This window comes from Lynx rufus, unplaced genomic scaffold, assembly GCF_022079265.1.
Source record: "Lynx rufus isolate CCGP_SWC_20201006 ecotype Redwood Valley unplaced genomic scaffold, mLynRuf1.p SCAF_28, whole genome shotgun sequence".
Classification (NCBI taxonomy): domain Eukaryota; kingdom Metazoa; phylum Chordata; class Mammalia; order Carnivora; family Felidae; genus Lynx; species Lynx rufus.
The window spans coordinates 11,487,430-11,506,613 of NW_025814843.1; the positions used below are offsets into that span (position 1 = coordinate 11,487,430).

General features: G+C 54.6%; 1 protein-coding gene across 5 annotated transcripts in view; it reads left to right on the forward strand.

Annotated features, from left to right (window-relative positions):
* Positions 1–18,221, forward strand: part of RABEP1 (rabaptin, RAB GTPase binding effector protein 1) — a 103,352-nt gene extending 85,131 nt beyond the window's left edge. For 2 of the 5 annotated variants that reach the window (XM_047089813.1, XM_047089814.1), the window contains 10 exons: positions 308–781; positions 1,905–2,009; positions 3,101–3,217; positions 8,422–8,520; positions 11,658–11,798; positions 14,756–14,945; positions 15,410–15,465; positions 15,658–15,756; positions 16,455–16,571; positions 17,343–18,221. In XM_047089813.1, the coding sequence (XP_046945769.1) occupies positions 308–781; positions 1,905–2,009; positions 3,101–3,217; positions 8,422–8,520; positions 11,658–11,798; positions 14,756–14,945; positions 15,410–15,465; positions 15,658–15,756; positions 16,455–16,571; positions 17,343–17,444 (1,500 nt within the window). In that variant the 3' untranslated portion in view covers positions 17,445–18,221. Of the gene's footprint in view, positions 1–307; positions 782–1,904; positions 2,010–3,100; positions 3,218–8,421; positions 8,521–8,916; positions 11,471–11,657; positions 11,799–14,755; positions 14,946–15,409; positions 15,466–15,657; positions 15,757–16,454; positions 16,572–17,342 lie in introns of those variants that run through there. The other 3 variants (XR_006964127.1, XM_047089817.1, XM_047089815.1) reach the window with 3 other exon arrangements.
* The last annotated feature ends 963 nt before the right edge of the window (positions 18,222–19,184 follow it).

The window sequence follows — 19,184 nt, forward strand, 5'->3', positions numbered from 1 at the left end:
GCCGAAGCCCCTCCTTGAGGCCCCAGAACATCCAGTACAGGTCTCTGGCCTGTAATTTTATTACCGAGGGCATTCTAATAGCCTGCTTGCTTGTTAGTTTTTTGCACGAAACTGTGAACACGTCGAGGTGAGGGTTGCAGTTGTACCGAGTGCCTGGTTTAGTGCCCAGCATGTAGCAGACATTCAGTAAATGTTCAGAGCGCGTGGAGGAGCGTGCTAACGATCGTCCTACGTAACGTGTACGGTAGCTTTTCTCTCTGAGTCTAGAGAGTCGTCTAACTGGGCGCTGTGCGTTCTCCCATCTCAGGATCAGGAGCGCCTGGATAGCACCCGCGGCTCCGTGCACTCCTTAGATGCAGACCTGCTGTTGCCCTCTGGAGACCCGTTCAGTAAATCGGACAGCGACACGTTTAAAGACGGCCTCAGGAGAGCACAGTCCACGGACAGCCTGGGGCCTTCGGGCTCGCTGCAATCCAAAGCTTTGGGCTACAACTACAAGGCAAAGTCTGCTGGCAACCTGGACGAGTCGGATTTTGGGCCGTTGGTGGGAGCGGATTCGGTGTCTGAGAACTTCGACACCGCCTCCCTGGGGTCGCTGCAGATGCCAAGTGGGTTTATGTTAACCAAAGACCAGGAGAGAGCAATCAAGGCCATGACACCAGAGCAGGAAGAGACCGCGTCCCTCCTCTCCAGCGTCACCCAGGGTGTGGAGAGTGCGTACGTGTCCCCCAGCGGCTACCGCTTAGTCAGCGAGACAGAGTGGAATCTCCTGCAGAAGGAGGTGAGCTGCTCTCTGACTTTTGCCCTCTTGTCCGCCTGGTGGGCTCCCGGGTAGCTCTGGGATTTGGCGTTCGCTCGAGAGGCACCCCTGGGTCGCCGTGCACACGCGTCCTCGGCCTGTTATGCTGCGCTCCCGCTGCTCCCGGTGACCGTGGCGGAGCAGGGGCCTCTGGTCACGCGGAGCGTGACCCCCCTCCGCCTGCTGTCCCGCCTGAAGCCGGGACACGGCCGAGTTTACGCCGGCGCAGCCCGGATGCGGTTCGCTTGGCAGACTCCTGCTCACTCCCTGGACGTGCAAAGCACACGTGCTGTCGGCACTTGGTGCTGCGGGTGGGCTGGAGGAGGGGGTGGGAAACACCGGACGGGTTAACTTGCCTCCCGCGAGCGTTGGCGAACGTAGACGTACGACTGGGAGCCGGAAGCGTCCGGAAGTGTCCGTGCGCACTCGCACGTGGCCTCGGAGGTGACGGAGCCGTCCCCACCGTCCCACGCCCTGCCTGCTCGAACCTTGGGTGGTGATGACGTTGTCTCCAGTCTGCAGGTGAGGGTTGGTCTCAGGCCACAAGAAGCGCTTGGGTTTCTCCTCCGAGCAGGGAGACGTGGGTCCGAGGCCAGGTGTTGTGACTTCTAGTGCTTTCTTTCCCCGGGGCCACGTCCCTGTGAGCAGCTGTGGATCCGTGAGTGGGATCGCTGACTAGCCTGACAGAAACTGCTCCCCACGGCCTCGTGTGGAACGCACGCGACAGGGGGCACTCCGGGTGGTTGGCGTTGGGGCTGCCTCCGTGCGGTTGGGGGCGGAGGGGGCGCTGGTTCCTCCCCGCACCCCTCCCCCCCCGCCCTTGGTCGGCAGCACCCACCTAGGCTGTGACCGTCCCGGCCTGGCGCCTCTTGCCTTGCGTTTTCCTCACACGAGGTGTTTTGCGGCCCTTGGCCACCCGATTATAAGGTGGGTCCCTCGGTCTCCGATCATACTCGAATTGGGGACCCCGTATCGTAGCTTCTTAAGCTGCAAGTCTCTGCAGAAGCCACCTCCCCCGTGTCGTTCTCAGAGTGACACGGGTCAGGCTGTGCACGTGTAGGAGCACCTCGTTCCGCCTGGTAAGACGTCGTTCTGGTGCCTTCAGGTACATAACGCTGGAAACAAACTCGGCAGGCGCTGTGACATGTGTTCCAATTACGAGACACAGCTGCAAGGGATTCAGACTCAGGAGGCCGAGACCCGAGACCAGGTGGGTGTGCTCGGCCGGGTGGGCAGCTGGGGTTGGCGCCGGGGGCGCAGAGGGGAGCGCCTTTTCCCGCCCATCCGCGTCACACGCGCGGCGGCCCGGTGCGTGCAGCGTCACTTCTGTTTCCGGTGAGCGCACACCGGAGCCCAGCCGGCCCAGCTCGCCCGGCACCACGCGGGGGGCTCGCCCCCTGGGCAGCAGGAGCAGGAGCGCCGCGGGGCACGCGCTCCCGGCCTGGTCGCCGACAGGACGTGCTTCCCGACGTGGTGGGAGAGGGGCGCATCCTCATCGCTTACCGCCTACTCCTTGTCAGAAACGTGTGCATCCGTTGAGATTAGTTTGTGGGGTCACAGACATTGAGATTTGGCCGACGGGGTGTGCAGAGATTGACGAGCGCCTGTCTGGGCGTCTGATCGCGACTCGTCAGCAGCATCCAGGAAACGTAGGACCTCGGGACGGCAGGCTTGTCAGAGTCCGTAGGAGGAAGAGAGGAGTTCTTCTGGTATCATCCAGTCCCTTCGGTGGGCATTGTGCTGACGCTTTGTCTGTGCAGGTCCCTCGCCGGTCCAGGGTACTCGGGTCCGGGCGGGCACGGCAGAAAGGACAGCTCACAGGCGGGGCGGCGTGGGGCTGGAGGGAAGGGGAAGGATGCTGGTGAAGGGAGGCCGGGATGAGGTCCTGGAGGGGCAGGGTAGGGGTGGAGGCAGTTGAATTGTACCCTGAAGACTTTGGGCTGAGGTTGGAAATTCTGAGTAGGGAAGTAATGTGTTTTGACTTCAGACGATTCATAGTGGAAGTGCGGACTGCAGACGGGAAGGCAGAGGATGGGCCAGGGCGAGGGGCCGGGGCCCTGGCCCGAAGGACTCAGGGCGAGATTACCACGTGCAGAGTGGCTAGAGTGGCTGGTTAGCCGTACCGCACCCTGCGGTCCTCACGTGAGGTCATTCGTTCTGAATTGGCAAATCTGTGCCGTTTCTCAGGGAGAAAAAGGAGGAGATTACGATTTTTAAAACGTTTGGAATTAGGGCTTTTTTTTTTTATGTTGATGAATGAATTCCGGTACTTTCTTCTAATTGGCACCGAAAATCGCGCAGGTGAAGAAACTGCAGGTGATGCTGAGGCAAGCCAACGACCAGCTGGAGAAGACGATGAGGGACCGGCAGGAGCTGGAGGAGTCGCTGAAGCGGAGCGCCGAGGACAGCAGCCAGCAGGTGCGCGCGCTCGCCGCGGAGGACACGCGTGTGTCATCTAGGCCTCGAGACCCGGCGGTTCTCGTCCCCAGATAGCGAAGATCTCTTACCTTTTTCTGCTGCTGATTTACAGATTTCTTTTAAAAAAGTATACATCTATATCTATACCTTGGGCAATAACTGGTTAGTGAATGTCGTCAGGCTCGGGTTCTCCTTTCCCCTTTGATTTTTACTAGTTTTTTTCTGCTGCACAAAACACCTTCCTGACAGGAGCGATCCCAGTTATGCTCTGACTGTTGAAAAGTGTGCAAATGGAAAACTCTCAGACATACACAGATCTAGCAGACTTACCGGAACTAACCTCTGTGCGAGCACTGCCAAGATCACGTAATGGAACCCGAGCCAGGGCTCCGGGACCCCCCTCCCCCTCGCCAGAGGGGACAACCCCCGTCCTGACTTCGACGTCATCGGATCGGTGGTGTGTGTTCCTGTCCCCGTCCCTCCTCACGCGTCCTGAGAGTCTGGCCCGGTGCCTGTGGCCACGCTGTGTTCTCCTTGAGCCTTTGTGCCCGTGTGTCAGTCTGTCCGTCCTGACGGGTGCCGGGCCGGTTTCCGGCTCTGGGGAATTAGGAGTAATTGTTCTCTGAAAGGTCTGCGTCAGGCCAGTGGCCTGTGCTCCCGCTGCGTAGATGCCAGGAGTGGACAGCCTGGGTCAGTGTCCAAACTGTGTTCAACTCCAGTAGGTGATGATGCCAGCTTTCCACAGCTTGTAGCAGCGCGTGGGAGTGATTCCTGGGGCCCAGTGACTTCGTTTTGTTGTTTTAATTGTAGCCATTTGGGTGGGTGGGTGGTGCACTGGGGCTCAGTTCTGATGACCGCTGCGGGTACTTAGCGTTTCTGCTGTTTATCGGCCACGGGGCGTCAGTGTGTGTGTGATTCCTTCTCAAGCCTTATGCTGATTTTTCTATTGTGTCGTCTATTTTGGTTTTATTTATTTTTGGTTATTTTTCTGGTTTGTTAGACATTCTTTACATAACCTTACTAGAGCCTCTTGGTGATATGTGGAACAAATGTCTTCTCATCAGTGCTTTATGTTTTCAGTATTTTAGTGGTGTCTTTTTGAACAGAAGTTCTTAACTTTCATGTAGTCAAATTTATTGATCTTTTGTTTTTAAAGTTTATTTATTTTGAGAGAGACACAGCACGAATAGTGATGGGGCGGAGAGAGAGGGACAGAGAATCCCAAACAGACTCTGCACTGTCAGCAGAGAGCCCGATGGGGGGCTCAGACCTACAAACCGTGAAATCATGACCTGAGCCAAAATCAAGAGTTGGATGCCCAACCGACTGAGCCACCCAGAGATACCCCATTGGTCCTTTATGATTGCTGATGTTTGTTCTGTGTGTTTTGTTTTGTTTTTTAAGAATGTCTTCTTGTCCTGGGATCATAAGGACGTTTCATATATATTCAGTATGTAGTCACGTTTCTATCTAAAAATCCATCCAGAACTGACTTTTATGTATATACTATAGGTGAGGTAAAGATTTAATTTTTCCACATGGATAGCCAGTTCCTGTACATTTAGTGAGAAGATCAGCTTTTTCCTGCTGCTCTGCCAGGTCACCTTTGTCACTCGTCAAGTGAGTATGTGCGGGGGGTCAGGGTCAGGACTCTCTTCCATTGGTGCCAATTTCCGTGCTGCGATTGATAGTAAATTTTTCACTTGCTGCTTTTTTAAGTTTTTATTTCCCTGCTGAGAACTATGTTTTCATTCATTTCAAAGCATTTACTTTTGCCTCACGCAGCACAGTTACAATACCCGCGTCACAGCCTTTGATGACTCCCCCGCGCCGTCATGGGGTCGGCGTGTGTGCGTTCCTTCTCCCTGGAGAATGGGGCCCATTTTCCTGATTCTCTCGATGCCAGGTGCTCCTAGATTGTATCCTGGGAGCTGTGGATATTGTGTGTGCGACTCCGGGTTCTGTTCATCTGATTAAGTTCAGTTAGCAGGTTGTGACTTGCCCCCTGTGAGTGGTGCTTTAACACCAGCTTGGTTTTTAACACCTTTGCAAAGCCTTCGGACGTGTTCATTTGTGTAGCGCAGGGGTGGGTGTGGGACCTGTGCGGGGACCCTTTCTCTCACCCTCCTCCCTGAGAACGCGCCTGCTCTTGGGCTTGCGGGGACCCTGCACTGGTGCTGTGGTCGGTGGAGTCTTGTCCGCTGAGCTGCTCTGCTGCCGAGAAGTAGCCGCCCCCGTGCCCCGTGAGCAGTAAATTCCATCCTGGTGCCTCTTCCCGCTTGGACTTCCTTTTCCAAACCTTCTGCTTCTGCTCAGTGTTCAGCGTCCTTGGGTCCCTGCCCTTTGTATTTATCCAGAGTCTTTAGTCATCATCAGGGTAGAGAAAGGCCGCGGTGGGTTTAGTCCATCTTGGAAGTCTCCGGTCTCTCGTATTTTTGTTCATTAGATGGATTTTTACGTTTCCACCTTCAAGAAGGGTACTTGGCTGGCTGTGAAATTCCGAGCGCTCACGCTGTTTTCTTCTAGTGCTTTGAAGTTCCTGTTCATTGCTTCTGGCTTCCGTGTTTCTGACGAGAAGTCAGCTGTCAGTCTTACTATTGCTTCTTTGAAGGTATAATGTTATTTTTTCCCCTGGGTATTTTAAGGATGTTCTTTTTGGCTTTTGTTTTAGCAGTTTTACTGTGCTGTACCTATGTGTATTTTTTTCATATTTCTCCTGCTTTTGGGGTTCACAGGTTTTCTTGGATTCCTGAATTGATGTCTTACATCATAAGCCATTATGAGTCTTTTAAAACCTTGCTTTTATCGAGCTAGACATAAAGTATAGAAACCTCAAGTGTAAAATTGGATGAATTTTAACATGTGAAAAAACGTAACCAGGGTGATCGTCACCTGGAGCAAGATGCAGAACTTCCTAGTACACTCATGCGCTTTTCAAATAAACACCTGGCCTGCCTGCACTTAGAGGCAGGTGGTATTCTGACTCCCGACACTGTTTGTAGTGCTTGTTCTTGAACTTAGTATCAGTGGAATCCTGTCGTGCGGAACCTTTCACATGTGGTCGTTGATTGACGATTCTTTGAAACTCCTGCGTGTTGCTCTGTGTATCAGTAGTTGGATATCGGTGCTGGATCCATTCTGCAGTTGAGGGATACGTGGATTGTATTTAGTTTCTGGCTGTTGTGAACGAGTACGTTTTCTAATGTTTCTGTGTGTCTCTGGTGGGTGTGTGGCCTCGTTTCTCTGGAGGGTATCTAGGAGTGAAGTTACAGGGAAATTATTTTTTGCTCTCCTGGTCATTTTTCCATTGGCCATATTTCTTTAAAGGTTTATATATGTGAGACCTTCATGTGTTAATCTATATGGCTTTTTAAGCCTCTTCTGTGTTTTCCATCTCTTGTCTTTGTTTATTTTCTTCAGATCTGTCTTACAGTTCACTAATTTTCTCTTCAGATGGGTCTAATCTGTTAAATTCATCCACTGAATTTTTAATTTAATTGATTTTTTTTTCCACTTAGTTATTTTCCATTGTTTCCAGTTCTCTGGAAATTCTAAATTCTGTCTTTTAAATCTCTGAACAAGTCAAATATAGTTTATTTAAAAGTCTGTCTCCAATAATCCACACATCTGGATTCATTTTAGGTGTTTCTGCTACCTGTTTTGGGTTTTTTTTTGTTTCTTTTTGTTCTTGTCCTTTCTTTGTGTGTTTTTCTTGTGTGCTTGATGATGTATGTGAATATGATGGAATAACATAAAGCCGTTTTCCTGATGAGAGGCAAGGAACTGGTGGTGCTAACAATCCTGGGCCACCCGAACCAGACATAGAAATTGATGTTTTCTGAACTTGTGAAGGTTGGGTTACTTTAAGTTCTTCCCTTACCCTAGGATGCAGCCTTCTGGGGACCCAGTCCAAAGTGCAGTGTGCTTACCAGGGTCCCTTTGCATCGTGGGTTCTGGACTCTTCTCTGTTGTCACTGTGTCGTGGGGTGCTCAGCTTCCCGTGTCCCCTGTTTCTCTTGGGACTGGCACGTGCTTCTAGAGAGGACTGTTCCAGATGCTGCTCTGCTCCACCCTCCCTCCGGGGGTCCTGATTCTGGTCCTCGGCTCTGTGATTCCTTTTGTTTTGTTCTCTGGTGCCTTTGGGTAGATACCTTTCATATTTTTGTCTGGTTTTCTTAATTCTCAATAGGAGGTTTGGTTCACATGACCCAATCTGCCACTACTGGCAGCAGAATTCTGGCAATAATAATTTTGTAAACACCTAAACACGGGAGCCTGGGTGGCTAAGTCGGTTAAGTGTCCCACTCTTGATTTCAAGTCATGATCTCACAGTTCGTGGGTTCCAGCCCCGCGTTGGGCTCTGAACTGACATCACGGGTCCTGTTTCGATTCTCTTTCTCCCTGTCTCTGCCCCCCCCCCCCGCTCTGTCTCAAAAGAAATCAATACGTTAAAAAAATAAACGTCTAAACAAATTTATTTTGATTATTATGTATGAGTCACCAACTTCCACATGAACCTTCTCAGGGAGTTTAGGGGCTCCTGGGTGGCTCAGTCGGTTAAGCATCTGACTTTGGCTCAGGTCATGATCTCACGGTTCGTGGGTTCGAGCTCCGCGTCAGGCCCTGTGCTGACAGTGCGGAGCCTGGAGTCTGCTCTGGATTGTGTCTCCTCCTTTCTCTCTGTTCCTCCCCAGCTCGTGCTCTGTGTGTGTGTCTCTCAAAAATAAATAGACATTAGAGTTCAGAGTTTGGTAATGTTACTCATGTGTTTCTCACTTTTAAGTAAATCATCTTGGAAGATTAAAGCTAGTTTCATTTAAGCTTTATGCTGCTTTTTTTTGTGTGGACAGAGTTTCAAAATTTTTGTTGAGTTTTTTTTTGTTTTTTGTTTTTTTTGTTTTTTTTTTTTAAGGCTCCTTTAAGAGTAAGTAGGTAGCATGTATTAACATCTGTGTTTGGAGGTCCTTGTTGTGCTGTCTGTCCATGTACGGTGGGTGCAGCCCCGGGAGCTGTTGGTGCCCCTGTGTGATGGGAAGGTCTGAGACGCGGAAGGTGTACGCGCCTCTGGGGTATAGAGATGAGAGTGGGTTACGATAATTGAATAAAGCGTCAGTTCTGGGCAGCAGACGAGCAGGGGTGGGACGGTTAGTTTCAGAATAACCAGGTTCCTGACTATTTTCTGTGTGTGCGTTTTTTCTTTTAAGATCTCTGCGCTTGTCCAAAGAGCCCAAGCGTCTGAGCTCTTGCTTGAGGACTTACAGCAGGGGTTTTCCCAGGCAAAAAGGGATGTTCAGGAACAGATGGTAAGTCAGTGTTTCAATAAATGTTAACTATGTGAAATATACTCCTTTTTGTTCTGTCTTGAAATCCTCTCTGCTACTTTACCTTCCTGGCCAGGCGGTTACACTGTTCCGTTGTCCGGGGCCTAAGTGACATCTGTACCAGAGAAGGTCATGTGAAGGTGCAGCTGTTTTGCAGACCTGCCTTCGTGACCAAAACATATTCTTACCTTTAACTTGCTTTACTTTTCTGCTTTCGGAAACCTCAACAGAGTAAACTTTGGACTAACCTTTAATTGTGGGTTCCAAGTACATGCTGAATATCGAAATCTCCCAAAGCCCAACGGATGGAGCTTTTGAACAGTCCTGCACTTTTCCTCAACAGCTCGTTTATTTAAAGCAGTCCGATTCATTTCACAGGTATCCTGACGGCATGGAGAAGCTTCCAGGAGGCCGTCTGCCCTGAGGGGGTTGGGAGCAGAGAGCTTCTTGATGAAGGACTGGCTGGGACCCCTGCAGAGTAACCCCCCAGATTTGGGCCTTGCCTCTCCCCAGACTGGTTCCATGTGCTGGGTTTGTGCTTTTCCTGAGTCAGAGCCTGCGTCTGAGGGCCCTTCGTAGATAATGGCAGGGCCGGGGCTGCTGGGTGATCCCACGGAGCCGCCTCCTGACGGGGAAGAGACACCTCCGGCCGCATGGAGATGCTGTTTCTGATCGGCATTGGGTCAGCAGCCGAGTGACCTTTGAGGCGATCCCCGAATTCTGGCCCTGGTCTCGTGAGGAGCTGTCCTTCTAGTCACTGACGAGGGAGTGTAGGGTCTTTTCAGTGCTCAGAGAATTCGAGATCATAGTCGTTGCCTAGAAACCACTGGGGATGCCCACAAGTGTCATCCCATTAGCCTCCGTGCTCCTCTCTGTCCTCCCTCAACTCTTCCCCGCGTGCCCTCTAAGCCCCGGCTGCCTTCGCAAACACTTTCCAGTGGATTCCGCTTTAAGCGAGTGTGTCGTGGGTGACAATGGAGGAGTGTTGCATGAGGTTGAGGTCCCGGGAACCATTTTCTGGAGGTTACCTTCGAAGGTTCTTGCGCTGAGAGCAAGAAACTCAATTTCTGGCACGCCTTCCGAGAAGCGCAGACATGGCAGGGGTTGGGATCTTAGCGTTTCCCCCTAACGTCGCAAAAGATTTCAGCCTCGAGAGGTTTGCGGAATGAACACTCCGAAAACCTTCAGTTAGATTTACCAGTTAATATTTTGCCACGTTTTCACACGCGTGGCAGTGGTAGGTCACTCTTTCGTCCACGCACGTACCTGTGTTTCCTGAGCCGCTGTAAGTAGGCGCTGCCGGGTGCGTCCACACACACCTTCTCAGCACAGAGAGGCGTGACCGTTGTCCCCAGAGTCCATGGTGGTTTTCAGCGGTGGTTCCAGTTTCTTACTTTGACTTTTTGATGGAGGAACCAGTCCAGGATGTCTTGTCAGTTTCCGCTCCTTTCATCTCGAGCCGTCACCACTTGTTTTTGGCTTTAACGGCATTAACGCTTTTGAAGGGTCCAGACCGGCTGCCTGGGAGAATCGCGTGTCTGATTGTTTCCGTGATTGGATTCAGGTTAGATTCTGGGCAAGAACAGCCCGGAGATGAACTGATTCAGCGGGAGTTCAGGGCAGCGAGGCGCACGTTCTGACGGGTGCCCTGTTATCGGTGATGTGAAGGTGACTGCTTGGTCAAGGTGGGGACGGAATTGTTGCAGAAGGACCGTTAACATGGCCACCAACTGCAAAATTAGTAAGTGAAATCCAGGGTTTGTCTGTGGTTCTTTTGGCTCCCAGCTAGGGATTTACAGTCTGAGTACTGTGTTTAAAAGTTACTTAAATTAGCTCTATTGGTTTCTGTTTGTATTAATTTTTGGATTCACTTTTCCTTGAACACCCAGCACGGCTCACAAGGCAGAACTGTGCAAGCTTGCAAACACTCAGATTTCTTCTGTTTTCTAATCTTTTCACCCCATTCCTGCCCCCTCCCATGTAGGATCATTTTAACTTACTTTTGGTTTATCCTTGTGTTTTTCTCGTTACAAAAGTAAGCAAATATATGCATTTGATTCTTTCCCTCCTTTCAAATGCCAGCGATCGGACGCCGGTATTTTGTTGTGAATGGGTAGGAGCGAGCCCGAAGCACGGCTGAGTCTGGTCTGAAGTCAGTGCAAGTAAAACCTGCCAAGTTGTGCAAGACCTTGTCTGCCCGCCAGCAGCCTATGTGTCCTTGAGGACGCAGCAGCTGCCCTCTCTGGGCCATGCTCTTGCGCTCCCCGCCTCCCCCCCACCCTGCCTGTCCTTGCATCCCTGCTGCTCCCCGTCTCTTTGGCCGCTCCTGCAGCTCGGCCGGGTCAGGGTCGGTTCTCCCTCCGCTGCACCGGGAGCTTCTCTGGGGCGCAGTGTCGGTCTTGTGTCTCCATGTCCCGGTGCGCAGCAAAATGCCCAGACGGAGAGGCAGCTGCTACTAAATGTTGGAGGAGTGAGTATTCCACGTTTGTACGTCATGTAAGTTAAATGCCTCAGTATTAAAAATGAGCAGAAGCCCAGCACTTTTGTAGGATTTTATCACATGCTCAAACAGAGTAACTCTTCACTGACGCGAGGCCTCCCTAAAGACCTGAAGGTGCATCGCGGTCCGCACGCAGAGTAGCCGCCTGGCGTCCCTGCAGCCCCCACGCAGAGATCCCCGAGTGCTCTCTTCCAGGGTCTGGGCTCCCAGGGCCGTGCTCCGTGCTCGTGACACGTGTGTGGTGGGGGAGGAAGGTGGGGCTCGGTCCCCGGGCTTGTGGCGAATACACGCCGGGGGAGACAGTCGTCCTGCGGCTCACGCTCGGTCTGGTTGAGGTCGTGACGCTCTCCGCCGCCTCCGCCCAGCAGAGACGGCGGCGCTTGTCCGGTGCGGGGACGTGGGCCGGGGGCTCACCACTCGGAGCCTTCGGTGGGGACCGTGGAGAGCGAGCCCGGATGCTCCCTTCGCACCTCTGTCCTCGAATCCGCGTGAAGTCCGCACGGAGGCCCCGGGGCTGCTCTCCGCGCACCTCCCCGGCCTCCACCCTGCACCCGCCGCTGTCCGGCCTGGTGGCGCCCGGCCGCGAGCACGGGGTTCACCTTCTCTGTCTCGGTGTCAGGCCGTGCTGACGCAGTCCCGGGAGCGGGTGTCCGAAGAGCTGGCGCGGCTGCAGAAGGACAACGACAGCCTGCAGGGGAAGCACAGCCTGCACGCGTCCCTGCAGCAGGCGGAGAACTTCGTCCTCCCGGACACCGTCGAGGTAACTCGTCCCCCGCCGTGCGGACACGGACTCGTACGTCTGAAGCGGCTACCGCTCCTTTCAGCTTGTGCCTTTCTCTTAGTTTTTAAGGCTTTGCTCCCAAGTCCTCTCTACACCCCACGTGAGGCTCGAGCCCACAACCCGAGATCGAGAGCCGCACGCTCCGCTGACTGAGCCGGCCGGGCGCCCCTACCAGTCCTTTTTAAAAACAGGCTTTACCGGGGCACCCGGGGCTCATTCGGTGAAGCAGTGGACTCTGGATTTCACGTCAGGTCAGGATCTCTTAGTCCGTGGGTTCGAGCCCCACGTCGGGCTCTGTGCTGACAGCTGGAGCCTGCTTTGGATTCTGTGTCTCCCTCTCTCTGCCCCTCCCCCACTTGTGCTCGGTCTCTCTCTCTCTCTCTCAGCAATAAGCAAACATTAAAACAATTTTTTTTAACTATTAAAAACAGGGTTTACCAATATATAAATCACACGCGAAAGAAATCACCCGTTTTTTTTTTTTTTTTTTTTTTAAAGTTTATTTTATTTTTGGGACAGAGAGAGACAGAGCATGAACGGGGGAGGGGCAGAGAGAGAGGGAGACACAGAATCAGAAACAGGCTCCAGGCTCCGAGCCATCAGCCCAGAGCCTGATGCGGGGCTCGAACCCACGGACCGCGAGATCGTGACCTGGCTGAAGTCGGACGCTTAACCGACTGCGCCACCCAGGCGCCCCAGAAATCACCCGTTTAATGTGTACAGTTCAGCGGTTTTTCAGGTATTGGCAGATGTGACCACAGTCCATTTCAGAACGTGTTTATCCCCCCCTTCATTCTCCCCGCCCCCTCCCTCCCTCCCCGCAGCCAGAAGCAACCGCTAACCTGTTGTGCTCCCAGGACTGTGACTTTTGTGTCCGGCTTCCACACGGGCACTCGCGCCAGGCTCACCCGCACTCCACATAGCGGGGGCCCGGGTGCCGTTCCCACTGGCCGCCGGAGGGCCGTTTGGTTTGTTTCTCCGCCTGGCTGCTGGCGGCGCTCCCACGCGCGGATGGCTACGGATAACGTTGCCGTGAACGTTCGTGTACACGTTTGGGCGTGGACGGACCTGTTTGTTTCTACTGGGGCTGCGAGGCCACGGCAGTCGTGTGAGGATTTGTCACGTGCTCGCTGGCGCTTGTCGCTTTTACTCCAGTCGTGCCCGTGGGCACGAAGCGGCGTCCGCCGTGGTTCTGATTTGCGCTGCCCCTAACGGCCGGTACCGAGCGCCTCTCCTTGTGTTGCGCATTCGTCGGTCTTCCTTGGAGGAGTGTCTATTCAGGTCTTTCGCTTTTATTTTTCACGTTTGTTTTAAGTAGGCTCCGCGCTGGTGGAGCCCGACGTAGAGCTTCAACTCACCACCCTGAAAGCGAGGCCTGAGCGGAGATCCAGACTCAGACGCTCATCCGACTGAGCCACCCGGGCGCCCCCTCTTTGGCTCGTTTTTAAGTTGGGCTGGCCGCTTTTCTACTGTTGAGTGATGAGGGCTCAGTATATAGTCCAGATGCACGTCCCTTACCGGGTAAATGATCGGCAGACGTTTTCTCCCGTCCCGTGGACGCTCTCTTCCACTTCCTTGATGGTGCACTTGGAAGCACGAAAGTTCTGATCTTTGAGAAAGCCCAGCCTGTCTGGCTTTTCTCCTGTCACTCGTGCTCTCAGCATCCCAAGAATCCGTAGCCGAATCGGTCTGTAAGTTCCTTGTGCAGGACCAGATCATTTCTGTTTTTTCTTTTTTGGAGAGAGCGCACGCGCAGGTGCTTGAGTGGGGGGAGGGGCAGAGAGTCCCAAGCAGGCTCTGTGCTGTCAGCGTGAGCCCCTGTGGGAACTTGATCTCACGAGCTCGGAGATCGTGACCTGAGCTGAAATCTAGACTCCGATGCTTAACTGAGCCGCCTGGGAGCCACTTTAGTTCTTTTAATACTAAGAATTATTTAAAAACCAACTTCTGGTTTTCGTTTCTGTTTACTCACTGGGCACCTTGCCGCCCTCGCCGCGTGCGCCCTGCCCTCCCGATCGTGTCTGCAGGTCACCGGTGCTCCGGGGGCGCTCGCTCTCTTTTCTGAACTGGTGGCTGATCTCGGCCGAGAAAGCGTGGGGACCTGTCTGCTTGTGTTCTCGGCCACTTTTCACCTCTGCCGAGCTGTCCCTTTGGGCAGGGGATCCCTCTTCTCCAAGCTCTCCAGACTTGGAATTCCTAGATTTAGAACAACTTCCAAGAACGCTCCAAGGATGTAACCAGTCTAGCCTGTAAGCCGTGATTCTTAGAGCTGCCCCAGGAATAAATCTTAGGACGTTTTTGTCATCGTTTTTTCCTTCCTCTTTTTACTGCTGGTATTTATTTTATGTACTTCTGGTGGGTAGCTTAAGATTAATCCCAGTGTTTACGTTAGCATTAGGAAATACTTGAACTTTTTTAAAGAAGAAAACTAAGTTTAGGGAAACAAGGTTTAAACTGAACTTATTCCGGAAGAACAGCTGGTCACCTTAGAAAGCCGCTCTTTGCTGTCCGTGCCCCTGGCCTAGTGTAGCGCTCGAGTGAGTACATGAGCCAGTTAACGCGCTCGGTCCGCCCCGATTCCACGCTGGCTTCCGAGTTTCCGCCTGTTCGGTCCTCACCCCCTGCCTCCCCTCAGATTCCCCCAGCTGGTTGTGGAAGCCCCCGGCTGTTCAGAGTGACCCCCACACTGTAAGTCAGGAATGGTTTTACTTCTCCGCGTAGGAGACCGTTTGGAGGGAGAGCTGTCTGGTCCACGGGGCACGTTTTTGGCCCGAAGGGTCTTATCTACACTGTGCTGAAGGGGAGCACGCGGGCCCCCTGCCCCCAGGGAGCTGGTGCCGAGTCGCAGCGAGCGAACCGCGCGAAACCCCCGAAGTTCTGGTCGCGGGAGACGTGTGGCCGCCCCGCCAGCTTGGTAACGCGTGTCCCCGGTGCAGGCGCTGCGGGAACTGGCCCTCAGCTACCGCGAGAGCATCGTGCACGTGCGCACCGCGGCGGAGCACACGGAGGAGAAGCTCAAGGCCGAGATCCTGTTCCTGAAGGAGCAGATTCAGGCGGAGCAGTGTCTGAAGGAGAATCTGGAAGAGACTCTGCAGCTGGAGATAGAAAACTGCAAGGAAGAGCTAGGTGAAGGCGGGCTGCGGCGCGGGGGCACGGGTCGCGGGGACAGGGACCACAGGAAACGCAGAGGGCAAGTGCAGGAAGGAGTGTAGGAAGGGTTCTCACTTGTGACTCGTCCAGAGCGAATCCAGATTCAACTGGGCCTTAACGACAGAAGCCGCTCCCTCCCTCCAAGAGCTCCGTGTCAGGAGAGCCCCGCTGGGCCACCGCCCCCTCCTCCCGAGTTCGACGGGGACGTTTGGTGTCCACACGGTCCACGCCACACTGTGTCCGCGTGGCCTCTGCCTGTGCTTGGGCTTGAGGCCGCTGCCGGCTGGGGGGGGGGTGGTTGTTGAAGGGTGTCGGTTCCCCGGCATCAGGGTCTGACCCCTTTCAGTTTGAGCCGCAGGTGACAGGGGAAGGGGCATAAGCGAAAACGTGAATGTGCAAAATAATCAGTGAGTGCTGGCGCTGCTCCCTTTCCCTTCCAGCCTCCGTTTCTAGCCTAAAAGCCGAACTAGAAAGAATAAGAGTGGAAAAAGGACAGGTGAGTGTCACGAATGTCACATTCACCCCATGGGCGGCCGGCGGGGGGTGGTGGCACCCCCTGGCTGGACACAGGCGACAAACCAGAGTCGGGCCAGGTCCCGCTGCAAGGAGCGGCTGGGAGGCCCTCGGGGTGAGGGCCGTGGGGGCCCCGGGCGGGTCCTCAGCTCCCGGGTCCGTCTTTATGCCACAGCTGGAGTCGTCGCTGAGAGAGAAGTCTCGGCAGCTGGAGAGCGCGCAGGAGACGAAGAGCACGTTGGGAGAGCAGCTGAGGAAGGAGACGGCCGCGAAGGTGACACTGTCATTGATCGTTTAGTGACCATCGTGCCAGGCACAGGGAGTCACATCCTGCCTGTTTGGGGAGGAGCGCCGCAGCTCAGCACAGGGCCCCCGAGAGCCACCGAGGCTCCCCGCTTGCGGAAGGAGGACGAGATGCCCTTGCTGGAGTCGGGTCATGCCCGTGTCCCGGGCCCCGCCCGCAGCCGGAGGCCCTTCCGTCACCGCGTCCTTTCGCGTGCCCGACCTCCCCAGTGTCTGCCGCCCAAGGGGAGTCCAGATACAACCCCAGTGCGTGGGCTTGACCGTGGGGCAGGATTCCTAGGAGGGTCCCCTGGAGCCACGGGGTCACACCTCCGAGTGCACAGACTTCTGGGTGTGTGGATTGTCCTGGTTAATTCCGAAGTTTCTGTCCACGTTGCCGGGAAAGCTCCAGATCTTAGCAGCTGCTTTCCGCCTTTTGCTGATGAGTCATGGTCCCCGGGCCACGAGGGGTGAGGGTGAGCGGCGGGACGGAGGGGGGGCTTGGCTTTCACTTCTGGCCATCTTAGGGCGACCGAGAGCAAGCTCGTAGGCCGCCGGCGGCCGTGCCCGTGGAGGGAGCCTGACGGGCTGGGGGGGACCCCACCCCTCCCCCGGGTCCCTGGCTGTCCCGGAGGACTGGGACCTGCGGCTCCTTGGCATTAATTCTCAGGCAAAACTCGTATTTTGTAGGCGACTGTGGAACAGCTCCTGTTTGAGGAGAAGAACAAAGCTCAGAGGCTGCAGACGGAACTAGACGTCAGCGAGCAAGTACAGAGGGATTTTGTGAAGCTTTCTCAGACCCTGCAGGTGAGGCACGTGGGGACCCCCGGCAACCTGCCGGGCCCGGACTCGACGCCGCCAGTAGCTAGCGTGGTAGAGGCGTGAGCAGACGCACGACCCCGCGGGCCGGACGCCTGGGTGGCACTGGCCACGAGGCCCGTCTCCCGGCGAAGCACCCCGTCTTCGGCGTACCGCTGACACCCCTCCTGCCGGGCCCATCCCTACGCTTGGTTTCTCTGTCCGAGAGCCTTTTACATGTTGTGTCCTGAGGTCCCTGAAGTACCGTGGCTCCTTGTCCCCAGCACCGCGTGCCCCCTGGCGTGCACCCTGCGTTCCCTTCCCTAGGTCCCCCGACGGAAACCTACAGTGACAGTATATCGTTCCGGACCCTCGAAGCTGGGTTCTTGTGTTTTCTTGTGACTCAGCTGTACAGTGTTGGGGTTCAGGGGTCCAGCCTCCTCCCCCTTCCCATGGTCCTAGTACCTCACGGGGCCTGCTGGACACAGCTTTGGGGGGTTAGCCTTTTTTTAAACTTATTTTGAGAGAGCATGAGCAGGGGAGGGGCAGGGAGAGGGAGAATCCCAAGCTGGCTCCACACTGTCCTCACAGAACCCGATGTGGGGCTCGAACCAACAGAGCTGTGAGATCGAGAGTCGGACACCTAACTGACGGAGCCCCCGGGGTGCCCCAGAGGGGGTTGTCTTTGGCATGTGCTCGTTCTTGCGGTGACCAGTCTCGGTGAGCCAACGGGCCAGGCCCGGCAGGAGGCCACGCACTTGACTCACTGTCGCCCCCCAGGTGCAGCTGGAGCGAATCCGGCAAGCGGGCTCCCTGGAGAGGATCCGGGCGATTCTCAACGACACCAAGCTGACGGACATCAACCAGCTCCCGGAGACATGACACCCGCCGCAGGACGTGGCCCGCACCCCGGGCTTTTAACTCCTCTTTAGAGCAACATTAATTATTCTTTAACTCTTAACTGAAGAAGTCACAGAACAGGAGGACAGGAGCGAGGCTCACCCGTGGCGGGAGAAGGCCGTGGCGCGGGGCCACGAGCAGGACTTCCCAACGGGGACGCTGACGGACGGGAACGGGACTCGGGGGTGACAGAGGAAGTGCTGCTGTAAGATGTCCCTGCCTTTAAAGCAACAGCCCAGTCGCGTTTGGAATGATCTTTTCCGTTCCTCGATGCCGGAGAGAGCGCTTCCTTTTCCCGTCGCCCGGCGCTCACCAGTAACAGCCCCCAGCTAGCACACAGACGTGTCGTTTGCTGTATGAATATTTTATATTAAAATACGAAGGTTGAGAGCAGGCCGTTGGCTAGTGACCGAATTTCCGAGCTCCGTGTGTCTCTCCTGCCATCTTCTCTCGCGTCGGAGGCCGCAGATGCTACTGAGGCTTGCCGAGTGCACCCGACGAGACCAGTTCAGGGGCTGGATTAACCGCGAGGACTTGAAAGCGAGGCTGGGCGCTGTGTCGGAAGCTGAGGTTAAAGGAAAAGCACAAGAGACCGGAAGCACTTTCTCTGCCGCCCGGATGCATCTCGTGGGCCCGCAGGTACCAGGGTTAAGCTGAACTGGCACGTCTACTCTCGAAAACTGTTTTAGTTTAGTTACTGGATCAGTGGAAAAATAATAATAATAAAGCAAGCTATGTCTGACATCTAGTATAAACTTACCAATCTGCTGCCTTCTTTTCAACTCCCATCGGCGGGCCGGGTAGTCTGAGGCATCCAGTACAGACACGTGACTGGGTTGACAAGGTACCTAGTTTCTGTTTCCCTCTCTCAGTGTAGGTCCCGTGTGTCCCTGGGGGACCAGTCAGTGCGGCCGTCGGTGCCTGTGTCAGGTTCGGTGCCTTCCCTTTGTGGGGAAGGTGTCCGTGAGCAGGTGGGCTCCACGTGGCCTCACGAGTGCTGCACCGAGTCCGCCGGCCCGGGCGCGGCGAGGCCAGTGGCCGGGGAGGTGTCCCGAGTCCACCCGCAGACGGGAACCCGGCTCACGGGAGTGGGGTGGTGGGCTCTGGCTCACGGCCACCGTGGACTTTTCTAGTTTAGCGTGAACTGTCCTTGATTCACCAGCCCTAAGAATCGGGACGTCTGTCTTCCACAGGCCAAGACGAGGACTACACGTCTGATCCCTGGGTCACTGCTGTTCTTATTGATAATTAGGAATTTTAATACTAATTATGGAAATAGTGCTACAGGCTTGCCATGCGTGAAACATTTTAATTGGCTTAAAATCCCTTCATACAAAGTGCTGTTTGGTTTAAAGAACACCTATATCCTCCTTGAATTACACGGGATTCTAGTTCCAAAATGCAGTCGCTTTAAATTCTACATCAAGCGTTAAGAGCAGCCCCCAGCTAATTTCAAGGTATTAAAATTGGCACCAGTAACGAGGCGGGAAATTTGTAATCGCGAAGAAAAGCTGTCAGGGAACCGCGCCGCCGAGACCGGTGCTCTGCGGACCTTTCTTGCCGGAAAAGGCACCGGCCGGGGACCCTGGATCAGGGACTCCCCGTGGTGTCTAGGGCCGCACAGGCAAACTGTTCGAAGTCCCTCGAGAAAAGCGTCCCGTAAAACCTGAACTGAGAGTCTGTCTTTCTGGCATGAAACCGTGAGGCTACCCTTTCGGGATA